The 18,940-nt window shown below is 41.3% G+C and overlaps 1 protein-coding gene across 5 annotated transcripts in view; it reads left to right on the top strand.

The window, feature by feature from the left end:
- The window catches only part of USP6NL (USP6 N-terminal like), a 123,677-nt gene that overhangs the window by 8,609 nt on the left and 96,128 nt on the right, over positions 1-18,940 (top strand). The window contains exon 1 of one of the 5 annotated variants that reach the window (XM_030478922.1): positions 10,589-12,218. The exons of the other annotated variants lie outside the window; for them this stretch is intronic. Coding sequence (XP_030334782.1) covers positions 12,146-12,218 — 73 coding nt within the window. The 5' untranslated portion in view covers positions 10,589-12,145. Of the gene's footprint in view, positions 1-10,588; positions 12,219-18,940 lie in introns of those variants that run through there. 5 annotated transcript variants of the gene reach the window in all.

The raw sequence follows: 18,940 nt of genomic DNA, 5'->3' as shown, positions 1-18,940 counted from the left end.
TGTCAGTTTCTCTGTTCAGAAGCAATAAACTTGGGAATTCAAACAAATGTTAAGGTCAGCCTTAACAGATAAACACCCAATGCTTTAGCAAGCATGAGGAGTTATTCCTGTGCTTGCAACTGAGGAAAGTGTCTTGTGGGCTTCTGTAAAGCTTCCCACACTAAGAAAAGTCTGTCTGGTTAAGACTGGCTGAATTCTGCCCCCTCACCTCCAATCTCCTCTCCCTCTATGCCAGAATGTATTTGAACTGAGGACCGAGTCAAACTGTTCATTGCTAAAATACCTCTTGAATGAAGTATAATAATGAATAGCTAAAGGATATTGGATTATGTTGTTCCATGCGAAGTTTTTGGTTTACTTTTGAACCATAAACCCTGAAAACCCATTCATAAAGTACAAGCTTGAAGATACAGAACGTGAAGTGTAACAGTTCTGATTTGACAGCACAGTTACCTTTTAATTTGTGAATACTGTGACTTGAGGAATACGGAAGAAGCTTTTGTCGTCTAGGTCAGCTTTACTGAGATTTGAAATAGTCATTGTTTACGAGAAACTGAAGAGCTGAATGATGAAAATTGTAGGATGTAGGGGATAAAGTGCCATAAGGCAGAGTTGGAAAAGATTAGTTTGAAGACGTTGGATACGTTTAAAATACTTTGAGAGTTAAATAATAATAACTCCCCCTGCAGTTCAACTATCTGAAAAAGAATAAAACCCACAAGATGCTTAACATGGTAAGCTCTTGTATATTAACAACCTCATAAAAATTCCTTCATTGGTAACGTTTGCTCTATCTTTTTCTTGAAACTGCCTGCGGAATTTACCACTGTGTGTAACTGCAGTGACACATGAGTGCTTGGGTCAGAAGTAGTAGTGTAGTAACTGTTTGTTTTTTGTAGTGAGAGGATGAAGCATGAAAAATACATGTGTCCTAAGTTGTTTGGCTCCTGAACCTAGTGGTCAGGAGATGCGCTTAACCATTCTTGAACTTGCTTTGCTGTTACTCTTCTTTGTTGTCTTAACTTTTCACTTCTGTTTTCTTCACACACCGCTCCTTACTGCTCTATGTGCTGGCTGTCCCTGTGGTGTAGTGCAGCTGGTGCTCCAGGGACACTATCAGCAAGCTTGCTGGACATGGTTTTCTGAGTTAAAATGTGGATTCAGAGGTCAGAGTTAATGAGTTACAGAAACTTGTATGGACTTGCAGCAAAGCTTTGAGTGGAGTTGAGTTTCATTAGCACCGTCTGGCCTGTAGAAGCCAAGGCTGAACTGAGAGTCTTTATTCATGACCCCCTTCACATGTTGCTGTTGCCAATAGAGGAGGTGATGTCCTTTCCCTTCCTGAATTCCTGCATTCTTCCTTGTTGCAGGAGCATTCAGGATTTGATGTGAATTGGGTGGGCTCCTAAAGCTGTTTACTACATAGCTGCGTGAATGGTTGTACTGCTGTAAAGCAGGGAGAGAACACAGGGGTTAGAATAAGTGGTGGGTGGGTGAGACTGTGGTAGTGCTGTTTTTCCCTTGAAGCTTGTATGGAACTCTAGGTTAAGTTGTTTAGGAATGTGGTAAGCTCAGGCTTCCTCTATCCTAAGTGCAGAGAGGCATCTCCAGAGGGCTAATCAGATCTTAGATGACCCAGTTTCTCACCAGTGCTGAAGTGAAACCGCTCCTCTAAATACAGAGGATGCATCAGTAGCAATGAGGTATAAACCCAAATACTTCACATACACAGCGCATTGAGGAAATGTTGGAATGTTGTTGGCATGTTAGTAGAAACTTACTTTTTTTCTTAATACTTGTATTCTACAATGTTTGATTTCTGCTTATTTATCCAATTGACGTAATGATGCAACTTTTCAGACCTTGTGACTTTTTCTTCCTTGCTGATAGTACAGCTGGTTAAATATATCAGAACACAACTGAAAGCTTTTTGAAATTCGTCTGTATTTAAGCAGACATTTTGGATGTATTTATTTATAATAAATAAGAGAAGGCTGCATGGAGACCTCATAGCAGCCTTCCAGTATCTGAAGGGGGCCTACAGGGATGCATGTGACATTTGTATTATATGTTTTTCTTATATTCTAGATATATTATATTCTAATTATTTTCTATTATATTTTATGCAAGTGTATAATTTATATGACATTCTTTTATCTATGTGTGTATATGTAGAAGGAGTCATCTTTCTAAGTTTGCCTCTCACTGTTTTGGTTGGTGGCCAGTAAGGACTGCTGAAGTATTAGGACTAACTTGCATACACAGAGGTACATGCTTTTGGCATGATAATATTCTCCTGTTACAGGGATTTTAATTTAAATCTTAGTCTTTGAGCCTATCTCTGTACTTCTTTATATAGAACATTGCACAATAATGCCTTTCTTGTGGGTCTTTGGTACTCCTGCAGCAGAAAGAGTGAGTAGCAAAAGAACACTGTAACCTTGTTCTCTGGAGTGAGTATCAAGTATCCACCACTATGTAAGCAATTCATATTTCTGGGATCCTATTCATCCTGTGATAAGTTGAGGGTGGTGTTCAAGCACATTCCGAAGGGGGAAGGATGCAGGAACTCACAGCTGAAACAGAGATGAAAAGCGAGAGCTGTAAATGTAGCTGTTTTGGCAGACACCCCCTCTTTGCATGCAGACACAGAGCAATGTGCTGGTGACTGCACGGAGGCTGCAGTAGGAAGCTCCTGAGTGGTGGTATAATTTCCTTCTGAATTGGAGAATTCACAAAACAGCAGCTGAGTCAGATGAGGGATTAGAAATGGGCTGAAGAAGAATGTTTCCAACAGCAGTGTTAAGTGAGGTATTTAGAGGACTTTCCTTGCCTGTGTGAGTCATATTGTTCTCCCTTTCCGTACAAGTGATTGAGTAATATGTGCTACTGTGTTGGAAAAGTGAAGCTATTGCTGCTCATTAGTGTAACTTTGCCACAGATGACAAAAATAAGTGAGCTTCAGCCTCATTTTATGTTATGTTCCATTACTTACAGACATATTCAAGCAGCAAAACGCCTGACGTACAAGATGTGTGGTGGTTTTAAGCTGAATTGACTGTGTTTCAAGAAAATCCACTCTGACATTCTTTACCCAATTTTTGATAGGAAACAACTTTGATTTGTAGCATGGATGAAAAACATTTGGATTGTGGCCGGTAGGGTTATGCCAGCAGTCCCAGCAGGGTTACTGGCTCCAGCTTTGTTTAACATTAAGATCTCTTCTGTGCTTAAACTGTCCGATCTTCTTGTTGTTCCTGTGTTTAAAGGATGCTTGCAGATGTTTGTGTAAGCAAAGGAGCTGCACTTAGGTGATAACCTATCAATCAGCTCATTATAAGGTTTGTTTAATCTCACATTGTATAAAAGCCCTCTCTAATGATGAGATTTTAATGCTTAAAATAATGTGGGAGAATGACAAGATGGCACTGGAATTTTTTCCAGGCTATTGGTAAACCTGTACCTATGCTGCTTAAGATTCCTGCAGGAAGCAGAAAAGCTGTGTAGGACTCCCAGGCTGCTTTGGTAACTGATATGTTGCAGTTTCCTCTTCTGTTTTTCTTCTTTTCACTCCCCGCCATGTTTTATTGCATGTAACATAAATATTCTCTGGAATGGAAGGCACACCAACATGCTGTGGAATCTCAAGTGCATTTGGCCAGTGCAGTCATTAATCTAATAGATCACTAATATAAAAGGGCACTTTGTTTTAATAAAGCACATTGCTTTGCCATAAGAGAGGAGTCTTGAATGCAGTCTTTCTGTGTTACCCTTGAAAAGCTCTTTGAAAACCTGCCTAATTCCCTGGTAGGGTGCTGAAAGGCTCCCTCAGAGCTCTTTTGAGCAGCAGTCCAACTTCCCAGAACTTGTGGACATCAGGAAACAAGTCTCTCACCAGAATGTGTGCTCCTGCATTCAGTATAAAGCTTTTTTCTTTCCTCTATTTGGTAGTAGGATGTTGTACAGTGTTACAGGAGGGGTTTTATTTTGGGATGCTAGTATTTGAGTTGTACGAACACTATAATGACATACCCCTCCTTCCCTGCCATCCCCTAGACTCACTTCTTGAGGTGGCACTTGTCAGCTCTCTGCTCTTATGATGCTGGGCTACAGCTATAATTTGTGGCCAGCCCATTCTACAGACCCAGCTTGCCTTGCGTGCTTCAGAGTGGCTGTATTTTCATATTGCATTATATCTGGGTTTAAAACTAGGCAAGCTTTTAGCTTCCTATTCCCTTCCTCCCCACCCCAAGTTTCAGCGAGTTAGTGTAAGAGTGTTTGAAGGACATCAGGGTTGGTCTTGGAAAACAGGAGAGGAAAATTTAAGTTTATAGTTTGCCTTGAGAAGATTAAACACAAAGTGGAAAGTGTCAGGTTTGCTTGTTATTTCCTCCCCACTTCCTCCATATGGTTTTCTATGCCAGAAGCAATTACAAAAGATGTCTGTAGTTTTTACTTCCACATTGTGATAGGAAAGTAGTTCTTTTTAGAGCAAAGGCTATTGAGTCCCTTTTAGTGACATTTCAATGTTTGTTTATTCCCCATGCCATGAAACAAGCTAGAAGAAATAGTATTTATGCGAAACTCAATTTAAGGCTCTTGGGTGTTGTTGGTATTTCTTTTTAATGCATCAGTCCTTAAGTGGAACATCTACCATAGAATCCCAGACTGGTTTGTGTTGGAAGGGACCTTAAAGCTCCTCCAGTTCCAAGCCCCTGCCACGGGCAGGGACACCTTCCACTAGAGCAGGTTGCTCCAAGCCCCTGTGTCCAACCTGGCCTTGAACACTGCCAGGGATGGGGCAGCCACAGCTTCTCTGGGCACCCTGTGCCAGTGCCTCCGCACCCTCACAGTGAAGAACTTCTTCCTTATATCTAATCTACCCTATCTTTTGGAGATCTAACTCTTAATTTGTGTTTTTGTTTAATGCTGTATATCCAGTGGTCTGGCAAGGCCAGGTTACCTGTGTGTTGTCCAGTGAAACTGAACAGCTCAAGGTTAAGGATAAATCTACTGCAAATGGAGGATGATGGCACTTCTTTTTCTCTTCCTTTAGCACTGGTGTAGTAGCACTGGTAGTTAAAATAGTGGATTATGATGCCTGAGTGTAATATTGAGTGTTGCAGTTCAGTCCCTTCTTGTCTGGACTATGAGCAATTGCTGGCTAAAACTTGGCAGCTACAAAGAGAGCACGGAGAACAGTAAATGTGCATCAGTCTTCTGTCTACCAAAACTGAGACTTAGTCGCTAAGGCATGTACAATTCCTCTATCTTTGCTCATGTAATAGGTAGGTGAGGTGTTCTTCATTTGGATAGTTTGACTGTCTTAAAGTGAAACTGAATCAAGTGTGTTTCACACTGCTGCTTCCGGGCTCTGTCTAGCACAGTTTGTCTGCCAGCAGTGGTGCTGAGATGCCCAGGTCTTGTAGCAAGAGCTAGAGGGGTAAAAACGAATGGGAATTGACTAAGAAGGGTAACAGTCAGAGTATTGTGCAGCGTTGGGATTTTGCAATGTGTAATTTCACTGCGTGCAACAACATCTGCTGAACGTAGCTGTGTGTTTTCCTGTCTTCCCCTTTCCCTGTTTTTTTTAGCATTTGTTTTGCTTTTTTTTGAGTTCAGAAGTTTTTGCCTGGAACAGGTGGAATTAATTTCATTGGCCATTTATTGGAGTTCTCCATCATCATCCGGAATTTAATGAGAAGCTTTCTTGAATGCTGAAAGGAGAAAGAAAACAGACCTTGAAAAAATGTGAACAAATGCCTCTCATGCTCTTTAATCAGCCTTCACTTAGATAGCTTTCTCTTACAATTATTTATTACTTTTCCAGCCTCTAGATCAAGCTACTTTCTACTCCCAAGAAGATGGCTTCTAAGAGAGACTCATATATCTACATCAGTTCACTTTAAAACCTGCAGCCATACTTTCATGCTTTGAAAATGGTAAAAAAAAGTGCTAAAAACAAAGATAAAATATTCCTAAGTCACTGAAAATTGTGTTGGATGGAGCAGTTACTGCCATATTTATTATTTTAATGAGTGCTTTGCAAAATGCAGAGCCAAAAGCAGTTGTCTTTGAAGAATGAATGCCTTAAATAATAAATGGAGTTGTATCACTAGTGGAAGCATTTTCACAGGAAAGGCTACTGGAATCCATGTAGTGACAGGACAAAGGGGAATGGCTTTAACCTGACAGAGGAGAGATTTGGCTAAGATATCAGGAAGAAGTTCTTCCCTGTGAGGGTGCTGAGGCGCTGGCACAGGGTGCCCAGAGAAGCTGTGGCTGCCCCATCCCTGGCAGTGTTCAAGGCCAGGTTGGACACAGGGGCTTGGAGCAACCTGCTCTAGTGGAAGGTGTCCCTGCCCGTGGCAGGGGTTGGAACCGGATGAGCTCTAAGGTCCCTTCCAACCCAAACCAGTCTGGGATTCTATGATCTGATTTTTGGGGAGCACTGGGTTGTCTTTATCTTTCTCATAGTTCCCGTTAGTGCATTACTGTCAAAGATAAATCTGTAGAAAATAATGAAGATCAGAATTTAGAGGTTCAGAGGCTTATGGGGAGGGTTAGTTATTGATCCGAAAATCTAGAATTCTCCAGTTCCATCTATAGGAGCTTATTTAAAACTTATAACTGTAGGTTTCAGTTCATAGATCAGAAAATGAATTCAAAATACTAGTAAGAAAGGATAACCTACTTTATAGCTGCTTTATTAATAATTTGTATCATGTTATATTGCCTGTGTTAGAGCTCAGTGCCTGTGTATTTCAAGATACTGATTTGAAGACCAATTGTGAGAGGAAGAGTCAGAGGGAGTCTCATAAACCAAAATGTTGCTGTCAATACTTCAGGCTATGCCAGGACTTTGCTGCCAGGGCGACTTTATCTGAATTTATTATTTTCTCCAAGCAAGATGCAGTTTTTACTGTCAACTCACTACTCAAATGTTTTTACAACATTTTCTTCCTTCTATTTGATATTTAAACAATCATTTCCCACTAATGTGCCTTACTTGTATATCCTTCATCCTTTAATCTGTTGTTGAAAACTTTTCTTGTCCTTATGCAATAGTAGTTGTTCCTGGTAGGAAAATCCTCATTTGCTGAGCCCCTTTGCTAAGATGGGAGGGAAGCTGTGCCACGTGGCAGCTTTCAAAGCAAACCTTCAGACTGGTCAGTAGAGCAGCTGCCCCACTTCTGGTCGTACTTGACTTTTTACAGCCCTTGTTATGTCCTGCTCCCTTTGTAACATGCCAAAGCACCATCTGTATTTTACAGGTGTAGAAAGAAGCAAATGGGGCACTGCTCTTGGAAATCCCCACATCCTGTCTGTCATGTCAGACTTTGCCCTTTGGCACAACTGAAGAGACCAGGAGGAGTGTTTTGTGTGTTTATCAGCTTTATGGATGGTAGCAGCAAGACTTGAAGCTTGATCCTACTTCCATCCAAACAGGTAGCAACAGGACTGGATCTCGGGCTGGTACCTTGCTGGCCACTGTGCTATGACCTGTCTGTTTCTTTGGTTGTGCCAAGCCCAAAAGTTTGGTCTCTTAACTGTGGTTAGAGTTGAGCAGGTAGGGAAAAGGCCGTAAATAGTTCTGGCTCTGGGCAGTGTAAAGTGGGATTATGAAGACAGCTCTGCACAGGTTTCTGCCGAGATGTGGTGGAATCGCCTGCATGCAGCTGGACAGTTCAGCTTGATGGGAGAAGGAACAAGAATGATCACAATAACTTTGCATCTGAAATGGAATGTGTGCAGGCCTGTTGTTCATACGAATGAATGCCCACAAGCCACCTTAGTGTAGGTTTTCTTGTTTTATTAGTAGCTTGTACATCTTCCTTTCTGTAAATGAGGGCACAACAAGCAGGAACTCTGTTTTTGGGTAGCTGCAGTGCTGCCTGGCATTACCCTGTGGGCTCTTGATGGTTTTTTAAAAGCCTAGCCAGAATGCCATGAATATATAACCATTACAGATTAATGGAAGAGTGTGAAGGAGAAAATAGGAAGTTTTCCTCAAACTGAAATTCTAAATTGTGTTTTTTCCTCCAAGTGTCATTTGACAAATACCCACTGAGCTATCCTCCTGCAGCCTCTTTTCTGTTGTAAATGTTACCTCCTGGCAATATGCTTTGTGAAAAAGAACTGCTTTCAAAACCCAGTTAATTATAATTTTGTTAATGGAAGCATTTTTATTTTGAGTGATGATAGCTGACTAATCAGGTACAGGTCATTCTTTCTCTGGTTAGGAGAGGTCAAGGGTTGCACACAGTGATCCATAAAATCCCATCGTGGTTAACAGCTCTTTATCACACCAACAAATTACATCAGGTTGGTGATGTGTGCATGGCTGCTGCATTCCCTACAGTTTTGAAGTTAAGGGAGAAAAGCAAACTGCAAGAATATCATCAAGCACATATTGCTTAGCAAACTGAAAATGCTTAGCAGAATTCAAGTGATGCTCACTGAACATGTAACACTGTGTTTCTCTTCAAACAGAAGCTATTTAAATTGTCACACTGTGTTTATGATGTGGTTTCCTTTTGGTTTACCTTGTGTATCTGTGTCAGAATTGCTGTGAACTTTTGGCTGGTAAATATCCTTGCCCGCAGTTTGAGTTTTGTAGGATGTGGTCTGAGAGATGGCAGTTGTTACAGTTGTGTGGCAATGTCAGCTGGGTGTCATGATTCAAAGATAAAAGTGAACTATAACCAAGTTATCGCTTATGAGTAACAGATGAAGTTACATAATTTAGCCATGAGTGTGTTTTGTTTCATAGAATCACAGACTGGTTTGGGTTGGAAGAGACCTTAAAGCTCATCCAGTTCCAACCCCCTGCCATGGACAGGGACACCTTCCACTAGAGCAGGTTGCTCCAAGCCCCTGTGTCCAACCTGGCCTTGAACACTGCCAGGGATGGGGCAGCCACAGCTTCTCTGGGCACCCTGTGCCAGCGCCTCAACACCCTCACAGGGAACAACTTCTTCCTAATATCTAATCTCAATCTCCCCTCTGTCAGGTTAAAGGCATTCCCCTTGTCCTGTTCCTGCAGGCCCTTTAAAAAGCCCCTCTCCAGGTTTCCTGGAGCCCCTTTAGGCACTGGAGCTGCTCTAAGGTCTCCCCGTAAGGAGCCTTCTCTTCTCCAGCCTAGCTCCAGAGTGGAGCTGCTCCAACCCTCGGAGCATCTTTGTGGCCCTTCTCTGGACTCGTTTTAACTCTTTAAGACTCTTGAAGTCTTTTTGGTATTGTACTTTCTAAAGCAGGTTTAGTGTTACTGTCTACATAGGTGTAGAAACTGATTTGAGGAAAAAGAAATAGCAGCCACAAAGCTTATTGTATAATTCCTCAAAGTTTCAGTGGTTTGTCTAATTTTGTTGCATTGTTTACCATGAACTCCATGGCCCTGCTTCATACTTGCACCATTTTCTTTCTTTACATTGCTCACAGGATGTTTAGTAATCTTGTCTACATTTTCCTAAATTCATTCCGAAGCTTGACATTTTCCATAACAAAGAAGAGAGGGGAAAATACTGTGCATGTCATCTTCGGAGATTATTTCATGTCAAGGGAGGTAGGAGTGTGTGAAAATGATTCCTAGTCCTTAAGTTCTTGTGTGTGTCTCTTTAAAAGCTCTGAGCAGGCTTTAACTGTTTAAAATACCCCTAGCGCTGGTGGAGAAGGAGAGGTACTGGTGACTGTGGGATGAAAGCTTTTCTAATGGCTATTCTGCAAGCTTTAGTAAGTACTGGTTTTGTATTCTCACCACAGTCCCTAGACCTGCAAATCAGCTAGGAGTCCTTTTCCAGATTGTCATCTTTGTTACCAGCAGGACGAGGGATAGTTTGGAAGAAAAGGGAGCAACCCCCTTTTTGCAGTCAGGAATAGCTGTAATCCTTTCCTAGGTGTTAATTCCTTGCTACTGAAGTGCCCCATTTCTTTCTGAAGTAATTTTGATACAAAAGCAAGTACAAAGCATGCCTTCTATTCCTTTCTCTCTTCCTCTGCTCCCCCTTCCCCACTGTTTCTTTTTGTCAGACCATCATCCTCTCCTTATTCCAGCACTTGAGAACCTTGCTGGAGAAATGAGATAATCTAATTCAGTTAAAAATCACCTTCAGGATCTGCAAGGTATGCTCATACTTCAGTTGGTTAAGCAGATGTTATTACTGATGATTTTATTCAACCTTACTCCCCCCCTTTATTTCTCTCTTTATTATGTTTCTATAAGGACCATCAAAAGCTTAGCAGTGCTGTAAAGGTAATTGTGTTCTGTGAACCATAAACTTAAAAGCTAGCTTTTTAGAGGAAATTTGCAATGTAATATAGCTGTAGGTAATGCTCTTCTTTTGAGTTTATATCTTTAACTTCAAGACAAATTGTTTGATAACCCAACCAAAAAAAGAAGACATCATGGCAAGATAAGGGTGGGAAAGTTCATACAGCAGTAATTTTGAGGGCTGGATTACTAAGTAAAGGACCTCCAGGTAAACTTTATCAGACAACCCCTTCTTTAAATGTTTCCAGAACAGCTATAACCTCCAAACATCTATTTATGGTGGTCTTTTCCTTACCTCTCTACAAGCAAGGTCAGTTATTTGAAACCTGGAATTTAAGTTTAGGTGCAGGAGTTAGAAATTATTCTTCATATAGAAAGTGGAGACTTCTATTTGCAATGGTTTGAAGAATCCTTTTTCAGGCAGAGGTGATTTACAGTTGCACAGTTGTCTACAGGCTTCCTATTGAGACCAGTCCTATTGGCCACCTGAGTATTTGCAGGGTGGGAGAAGAAATCAGTGTTCAGAGAGAAGGATTTTGACTTGTCTTTGTTTTGCCAAACCAAATAGAATAGTACTTTGGGCTGTTAGTTCTTCTGGCAGAGATGGATTAACGGGTAGGCTGTAAATGAGACTGACATAATAGAAAGAGTTTGTGCTGCCTGTGCTCTGTGTGTTTCAAGAGGCTGACGTGCATGTGGATAAATAGACCAGAGAATCTAAAATCTGAAAAGCTTGTGATCAGCAGCTAGAAATGGAAAGAGATGACCTCTCCCCCCTACCATCTAACACTTAAGCAACGGGAACAGAAGGTCTAAAGGCCAGAGAATATGTCCTGCTGTGCCTTGATGGTGGCCTGTGGTTTGTTTTAATGTTATGGTAGTTGGCTTCCTAATCGCTGTCTTTGTGTGGGCAAGGCCTCGCAAGGCTGTGAAGGAATTTGGTCTCCTGAAGTGTTCACAGAGCCTCTTCAGGGCTGACAGTTATTTAACTTGAGCCTATAAAGCATGATTTCTCAAGATTTTTGTTGGTTAGCTCCATAGAGGTTGTGACAGAAGGTACTTCTGAAGTGCCTTTGGACCTTTTCCAAATGGTGTGGGGCACATACTGCAATTTGTCTGCTTAAAATTACCTGACAGAAGCAGTGATAGCACCTTAGCTGAAATAGTTCTCTGGGCCTCTGGTGGTAGGAGAGAGAAGAGCGCCTGAAATACTCCCGGGATTTCCAGCGTGCCTCCTGGTGTGCAAGTATTCCGTTCACATAGGAGGGTGTCGGAGATGTGCATTCAAGGGGGGAGAAAAGGAACCGAATGACTCTTTTGCAGGTGTTTGCTTGTGCCTGATGGGAGTTTAGCAACCTAGATTTAACTTTAATTTTGTGAGCAAGTCTGATGCTGGCTCTGCGCTGCTCTCGTAGCTCTCTTTAAAGCATTCCATGAAATTTCATGACTTGAGACAGACTTTTAGAGGATGCAGACACGCTGCTTGGCTGCTGAGCTGAGAGGAGTACGTTGCATCTCTCCACGTTCATTTCGAGTGGTGTTTTCTTTAGTTACTTTGTGGTGTGAATGTTTCCTGTAAACTTTATTTAGGGGAATTGGTATGCATTCTCTGCAGTAAGTAATTTTAAAATGCTCTGCAGAAATACATTTAGGACTGCTTGCAGTCTTTTTTGTCTCCTTGTGCTGAAGTCACTTTAAATCCATCACCCCAGCCTGTAGAGTCGTCAGGCAGAAATCCTTCTGTGAAGGTAGATGAGTTGTTCCTCCATCAGTTTTGCTTGAGCATCCTGATGACAGCGATGTAATCCCATGTAGTAATGAAACCTGTTGGAATTCTAGAGGAGCATCTAATCCCTTTGATCTTGCTAATGAGCAATGATTCAAGTGCTACAGATTGTAAAGGATCTGGTATCGCCAGCAAGACGGAGAACAGATGCTGCTAAGAAAGGTAAGAGCAGCACCGGGATGTAGTCAGTGTTCCGAGTCATTTGCTGTAAATCGGAAATATCTTGGAGTTTGGTTGTAGTTAAATTAAGTGTGTGCTTGAGACTTACAAATGTTTTTTTGTCGTGGCATGTACAGCTGCCATCATTTGGCTTTGAACTATAGTAAGCCTAATGATTATCGTTTTGCAACTGCAGCTTTCCCAAAGAGAATCCTGATGACATAAACTCCATCTTCAGCATAATAAATGTCAGCATTTGTAACTGCTACTTGTGGCGTAAAGATCTTTGCCTTATTTTTCTGTGGTAAAAATGTTTTTCTTGTCCGGATAGCTCAGGCTGTGAAAATAGCAACTGCATTCTGTGTAATCCCATCAGAACAGTGGTTTTTTAGAGTCTTAATGCTCTAAATGAGAATAAGAGCAAAAATAGGCTGCTTTAATGCTTATGGAAATGAGAGAGGCTGAAAGTCCACAGCTGCGCTGCTGTTTAGATTTTACAATTAGATTATTTCTAGATTACAACTAACTTCAAAATCCTAAATGGCTCTTGCAAGTGTACAAAACATGACTTGAAATACTCAATTATTGTTTGAAATGAATTGATGTTAAATGCATTTCTTGTTTTCCTCAGTGTGTTGAATGCTTGTTAGTTTTGCTTTGCTGAAGTAGAGCCACCCTTTGTGGTAGTGGCATACTTACTAGGAACTGATTAAACACTTCTTAGCTTTACTTTTACATCTTAATTCTTTGCAACTGCTGAATCTATGCTTTGTAGAAAAAGTAAATGATTTGTAGAGATGTCTTTAAAAATGTCACTCCTTTCTTACTAGAATTAATTTTCCAGGACCACTTGATTTTTGTATTGAATAGATCATGAATAATGTAGGATCTACAGCATCTGTGTCTGCCTGTTACTATGTCATTGTTCTGTTCTGCCCTTACACGTAACGTGTGGCTATAGGCAAGTGCCTTTTACTTGAAATCACTCATCTAATAATATCAGGCTGCTGTAATTTTAATGAGTTCCTGGAACACCTCTGTAAGAAAACAAAATGAGTAAAGGTAGAACTGGGCTCTGCTGTTTTCCTCGGACTCTGGAAAACAAAAAGGCATTTCATAAAGCCAGACTTCCTAACTACCTCCTTAGATTTCACAGCATTGGGTGAACATCCCACCCAACAGCTGTATAATTTCATCAGAGTGAATTACTCCAGTTCTCTGCTCACTGTTCATTTTTGGTTTGTGTGCTTGCACCCCACTGTATCAGAGGAGACTGAAGGGGATGGGAGCTCCACTTGCCCGTTGTGTACGTACCGAGCCAGTCAGGCTCGATGTTTATAGAAGTAGTGTAAGAACTGCACTAAAGTGTTAAAGAGAGAACACCAAAAAACAACAACAAAAAAACCTGTTTATTGGAACAGATTCAATGGAATTGGAAGGGAAAGCCTTGACGAACATAAGGAAATGCTGATTTTCTCAGTTCTAAAGCTGTGAGCTTGTTTCTCGCCATTTGTTTTACTCCCTTGTTAAAAGACAGTAATTCTGGGTCACTGTTTGGGTGGTATTCTCAAGCTGCTAGTAACTGAGCTATTTAGATGTTAGCTTTTACAGAACTTGGTAGTACATTTTGACAAGCAATATTAAGATCTTAACATTAAAAAGAAAATAATCCCAACATCCTGACAAAAACATTTACAAAAGATGCAAAATGCTGACAGACTTGGGTGATAAATACAGCGATCTGAGTAGGCATTAGTTGCATCTGGTGTATGTGAAGGGCTGTATTCTGCAGGAATGACTCACTCTTGTTATTGTTTTCAGTAAATGGAAAAATGTATTAGTAAAGGAAGAGTTGCTAGGGAGCCTGGTGTGAATGTGAGGTGAATTCACTGAGACACGAGGGATGATGTGTGAAGTGTTTACAAATGCGCTTTCAAATTGGTGTTGGGAAATGGAAAAGGTTTTTAATCCCACTGCAGGGGCTCATCCTCTTATCCCCCTTACAAAGAGTGTGCATCATTAGAATCTAATTTATTGCGTGGAAGGCTGAAGTTCATTGTTTTCGACATAGGTGAAAAGTGTCTGTAAAATCTCTTGTCATGGAAAATAGGAACTCATGAAACTGAAACTGAACATAACAGAGCAGATACTTGCAGAAGGGTCCCTGCACATGGGGAGCGGAGGAAGAGCACAGCCTTCAGTAGGGGCCTGACCTGTACTTGGTAGACGGATGTTGCAAAGCAGTATAATCATAGAATCACAGAATGGTTTGAGTTGGAAGGGACCTTAAGGCTCATCCAGTTCCAACCCCCTGCCACAGGCAGGGACACCTTCCACTGCACCATGTCACCCAAGGCTCGTGTATCAACTGTGTATTTCATGTCTTGTACCTAGTTTAAAACTTTTATTCTTTAAGGTTGGATGAATGTCCTAACTGTATAACTAGTTTTATAAACAGTACACAAGGTTGTGGGGGAAAGGAGTCCTCCAGCCTCTGATTTTCCCAACATTTATTTTCGGGCTGAGGCCTAGAAACACCATTACCAGCCAAGAGAGTGTGTTTTTGCGCCCATGGTTCAACAGCAGAAGCTTGCTGTAAGGTCTGTGTTAAGCATAGCTACCATGGAGAAGAAAGTTCCTACAGAAGAAATTCCTGCAGAATGTTGTTTAAAAGAAACCCATTATTAACACTTCATGGGTTGGGATGTGGATTTAATGGGATAGTTGCTGAGTCTTGAGTGTTGTTTTACAGGCCAGAGTTTGTCATGGTGGCCCGTGCCACCAGTTGAATTAAATTGCATTTTCTGTAGCACAAGAGTTGGTTTACAAATAGAAGAGTAAATCCTGCAAGTCGTTAGGCAGTGTGAGTATGAGTATCCACCTTGTTGCCCAAGTCCTGTGGTTATGGTTTTGTCTTCGGTCTCTTGAGTGTTGAAGCTGACATCGGAAAACCCTGCGGTAGGTTCTTGCTTAGTGATACATGCAATGAAAAAATCCTCCCTGTAATTGTGTTCCATCGTCTTCCAATTGCAGGTGAGCTGAGTGTGTGGAGCTTTTTGTTTGCTTGTTATGGTTTTTGGTTTTGGGAAAACCAAAAGGTCAGTTAAAGGAAAAAGGTGCCTCTCGTCCATTCCTTGTTAAAGGGGTAACACTTTACTTGCTCTGTACGTTTGAAGGTGAACATGAAGTTGTAAAGACATTTTGAAGAGGATGTTATTTGATTTCGTAAGACTTGAATTTCTTAATTTACGAAATGGAAAGTCTGTCTTTGGATGCAGTCCTAAACCATACCAGTATAACATTCTCTTGGTAAGCATTCTAATTCCAAACTAAACATGCCACAAGAGCTGAAACCTTTCTGAATGTCAAAAAAATAATTCAACTGTTACTTCTAGAGAAATCCATGTAGTGTATGAATTTATTAATTATTTTCTTTTTACCATCACTGAAATCCTGCTTGAAATCCAAGTTGTTGAAAATAAGAAAGAAATATTCATGTTTCCTCCCTCCTTCCTTTTACAGATGGCTGCAGCAGAACTTAGTTGGCAACATCACCTTGATGTTAGGATATAAAAAGAGATGTTGTATTAAAATACTTCTAGCAGATGGGACAACTGAATTAAAATCATTGAATTAAAAAGCCATACAGTATTTTACTGTGAGAGAGAGATCTGGGAGAAAACTTTGGTATGATTTCGTTTAGGGATTGCAAGAGGAGACGCATGTTTGGTCACTGCACTATTTGGGCTGTAAGCCAAAGATAGCGCTCATCAGGGATCCCCTCTATTTCTTTAGGTGGTCTGTCTTATCACAGCCTTTGAGCTTTCAGACCAAGCTTATGGATATCTCAGTTTCAAAGATAACTTTCATTCTGGAAATGTGGGCCTACGAGGTATGTAAATGTTGGGCCAGATAAGGATAATCATGTTTTAAGTGTGCCAGTAATAGCTCACACTTCAGTTCGCTTGCAGATGGTACCATGGTAGAACCTTATACTTCAGACTTAGACTTGGCAAGAAATCTGCGGTCTGGTTTTGGTTTATTCCTTTTGGAATGGACTAAGTTGATTTGTTGCAAGACAGGGAAAAGAAAATAAAGGTCCCACATCAAGTAGTCATGGTATTTGCTCATTACCTTTGGTGACAGGAAAGATACAATCAAATGCATTCCCTCAAGGCAACTGGTGAAAGAGCGGAAATTCCTTTCACAGTCTCTTGATTTTCCTATTTGTTACAACATCTGAGAATTTTGCCTGTTTTGGGAGGTTTCAGGGTTACCTGAATTTCTTCTTTAATTTCTTTTTTAACTATATGCTTTTTCCTTTCTATTTCTTAGGCTGTATTTTTTTACTTTAGTATTTCATTCTGAAGCTACTTTTGTTTCATATGTATGTGAGGAGCCATTTTTTCCTCTTTCTAATTTTTATTGTTTCCCTTTTCAGTTTCTGCTTACAGTAATTTGTTTCACTCCTTTAGAATTGCCCCACTTTTAAATACGATGAGCACTATGTAGGAAATATCTATTTAAAATCAAAATCTTAGGACTTCTTGATTTTTGCCCTGGCCTCTCTTAAGAGCAGAGCTGTATGTTATTGTAGGTTGCTTTCAAGTCAAGTTCTACAAGCTGATTGAGTGCAGCATGCAGCCTAAAGCTTGGCAAGTTCTTGAAGTTCTTGACCATCATTGACCAGCATCTCATTTGTGCCAAGGTCAGCCCAATTTTGCAAGCTTGTGTATATCATAGCCCAGCGTGCATCTTCTGTGATTCTTCCTTCAATCTGTGTTCATGTGATTTCATTATACACAGAGCTTTCCTCTCTTTTCTTTCAAATACAATCACCTCTCCTACCCTGCAGTGTCTTCTGATTGACAAAAATGTTATTTAATGGTACTTTAAGTTGAAAGAATCCTAAGAAAAACTTCAGCTTCCTTGGATTGTATCTGGATAGAGGTGGCAAATAAGTCTTCTCATTCACATGTACCTAGAAAAGCTGATGTGAAAAATCACTATATTTAAAGGGTAGAAGAGATCATAATGTAATGCGACCTCTTGCTTGAAGACAGACTTGTCTATAGCAACCCGAAGACAAGTTGTCTATAGCAGTTCAACCCTGCAACCAGTGTTATAGAATCATAGAATGGTTTGGGTTGGAAAGGACCTTAAGATCATCCAGTTCCAACCCCCTGCCACGAGCAGGGACACCTCGCACTAAACCATGTCACCCAAGGCTCTGTCCAGCCTGGCCTTGAACACCGCCAGGGATGGAGCATCCACAACCCCCCTGGGCAACCCATTCCAGTGTCTCACCACCCTCACAGCAAAGAATTTCTTCCTTATTTCTAACCTGAACTTCCGCTGTTTAAGTTTGAACCCATTACCCCTTGTCCTATCACTACAGTCCCTGATGAAGAGTCCCTCTCCAGCATCCTTGTAGCCCCCTTGAGACACTGGAAGCTGCTCTGAGGTCTCCACACAGCTTCTCTTCTCCAGGCTGAACAGCCCCAACTTTCTCAGCCTGTCTCCATGCGGGAGGTGCTCCAGCCCCTGATCATCCTTGTGGCCTCCTCTGGACTTGCTCCAACAGCTCCATGTCCTTCTTATTTTGAGGACACCAGAACTGTACACAGTGCTCCAAGTGGGGTCTCACGAGAGCAGAGTAGAGGGGCAGGATCACCTCCTTTGAGCTGCTGGTCACGCTTCTTTTGATGCAGCCCAGGATACGGTTGGCTTTCCGGGCTGCGAGCGCACACTGAAGCTGGCTCATGTTAAGCTTCTCCTCAACCAACATCCCCAAGTCCTTCTCTGCAGGGCTGCTCTGAATCTCTTCTCTGCCCAACCTGTAGCTGTGTGTTATCACAGTTCGTGTGAATACGAATGGAAGTTGGGTAGCCATGGGCATTTTGTTGTTGAAGGAATACCCACCATAATCCAGGCTGGGTATTTTAACTGAGAAACGCTGGGTAGAAGTAAAGGTTTTCTAGACGTGTCTACCTGTCTTGAATTACTCTGGATTTTAGATGTAGAATAGGCAGTGGAGAAGAACATAAGACCAGAATGTGGATGAACTCTGACAGCAGGGAGTTAAATATATTTTTTCGTGTGTCATTAAATATGAAATTCTGCCCATGGCAGTCAAGATAACTTACTGTATTCTGCAGCTCATCAGTATGTATATATGGCTTCAATTCATTATTCCCCAATGTGACCAAATTTAACTGTATTTCAAGAGGCTCTACTGACTCTGTATTAGAATTAGGCCTATTGGCTGTTGTTTCACAGATTACTAATGTAGGAGAAGTGACTCCTTTCAAAGATTCACTCCTGCCCTGCTTCTGCCGCTCACTTTGTCTCCTCATCCTGATTCAAATCTCTGTAGAGCTTCACAAGCACAGTACAGCCATACAGTGATTTCAGTTGGGAAGCTGATCTGACTTAAACTATGCTTTTCTTTCTTCTCGAGCTACTTTTGATCAGTTTAACTGGTGCAGTTGCTGATGCAGGTTCACAAATGCACATGCCAGGTCAAAGGAGGAGCCAGCAGTGGGATGTGAGTAGATACATGGATACATGGAAGCCTTCACCAGTGATACTGGCCAGTGCTGGTGTGAAGTGAGGGCTTGCTGCTGCAAGAATATGAAGCATTCTACCTCAGGGTGCTACAAACACAAGCAAGTAACGATACAGTTGGATCAGTGGACAACTGGACACACAGTGACTGACTCATC

Source organism: Strigops habroptila, chromosome 3, assembly GCF_004027225.2.
Source record: "Strigops habroptila isolate Jane chromosome 3, bStrHab1.2.pri, whole genome shotgun sequence".
NCBI lineage: Eukaryota > Metazoa > Chordata > Aves > Psittaciformes > Psittacidae > Strigops > Strigops habroptila.
The sequence above is the reverse complement of the archived record's forward strand: the minus strand, read 5'-3'. Positions and strand labels throughout refer to the sequence as shown.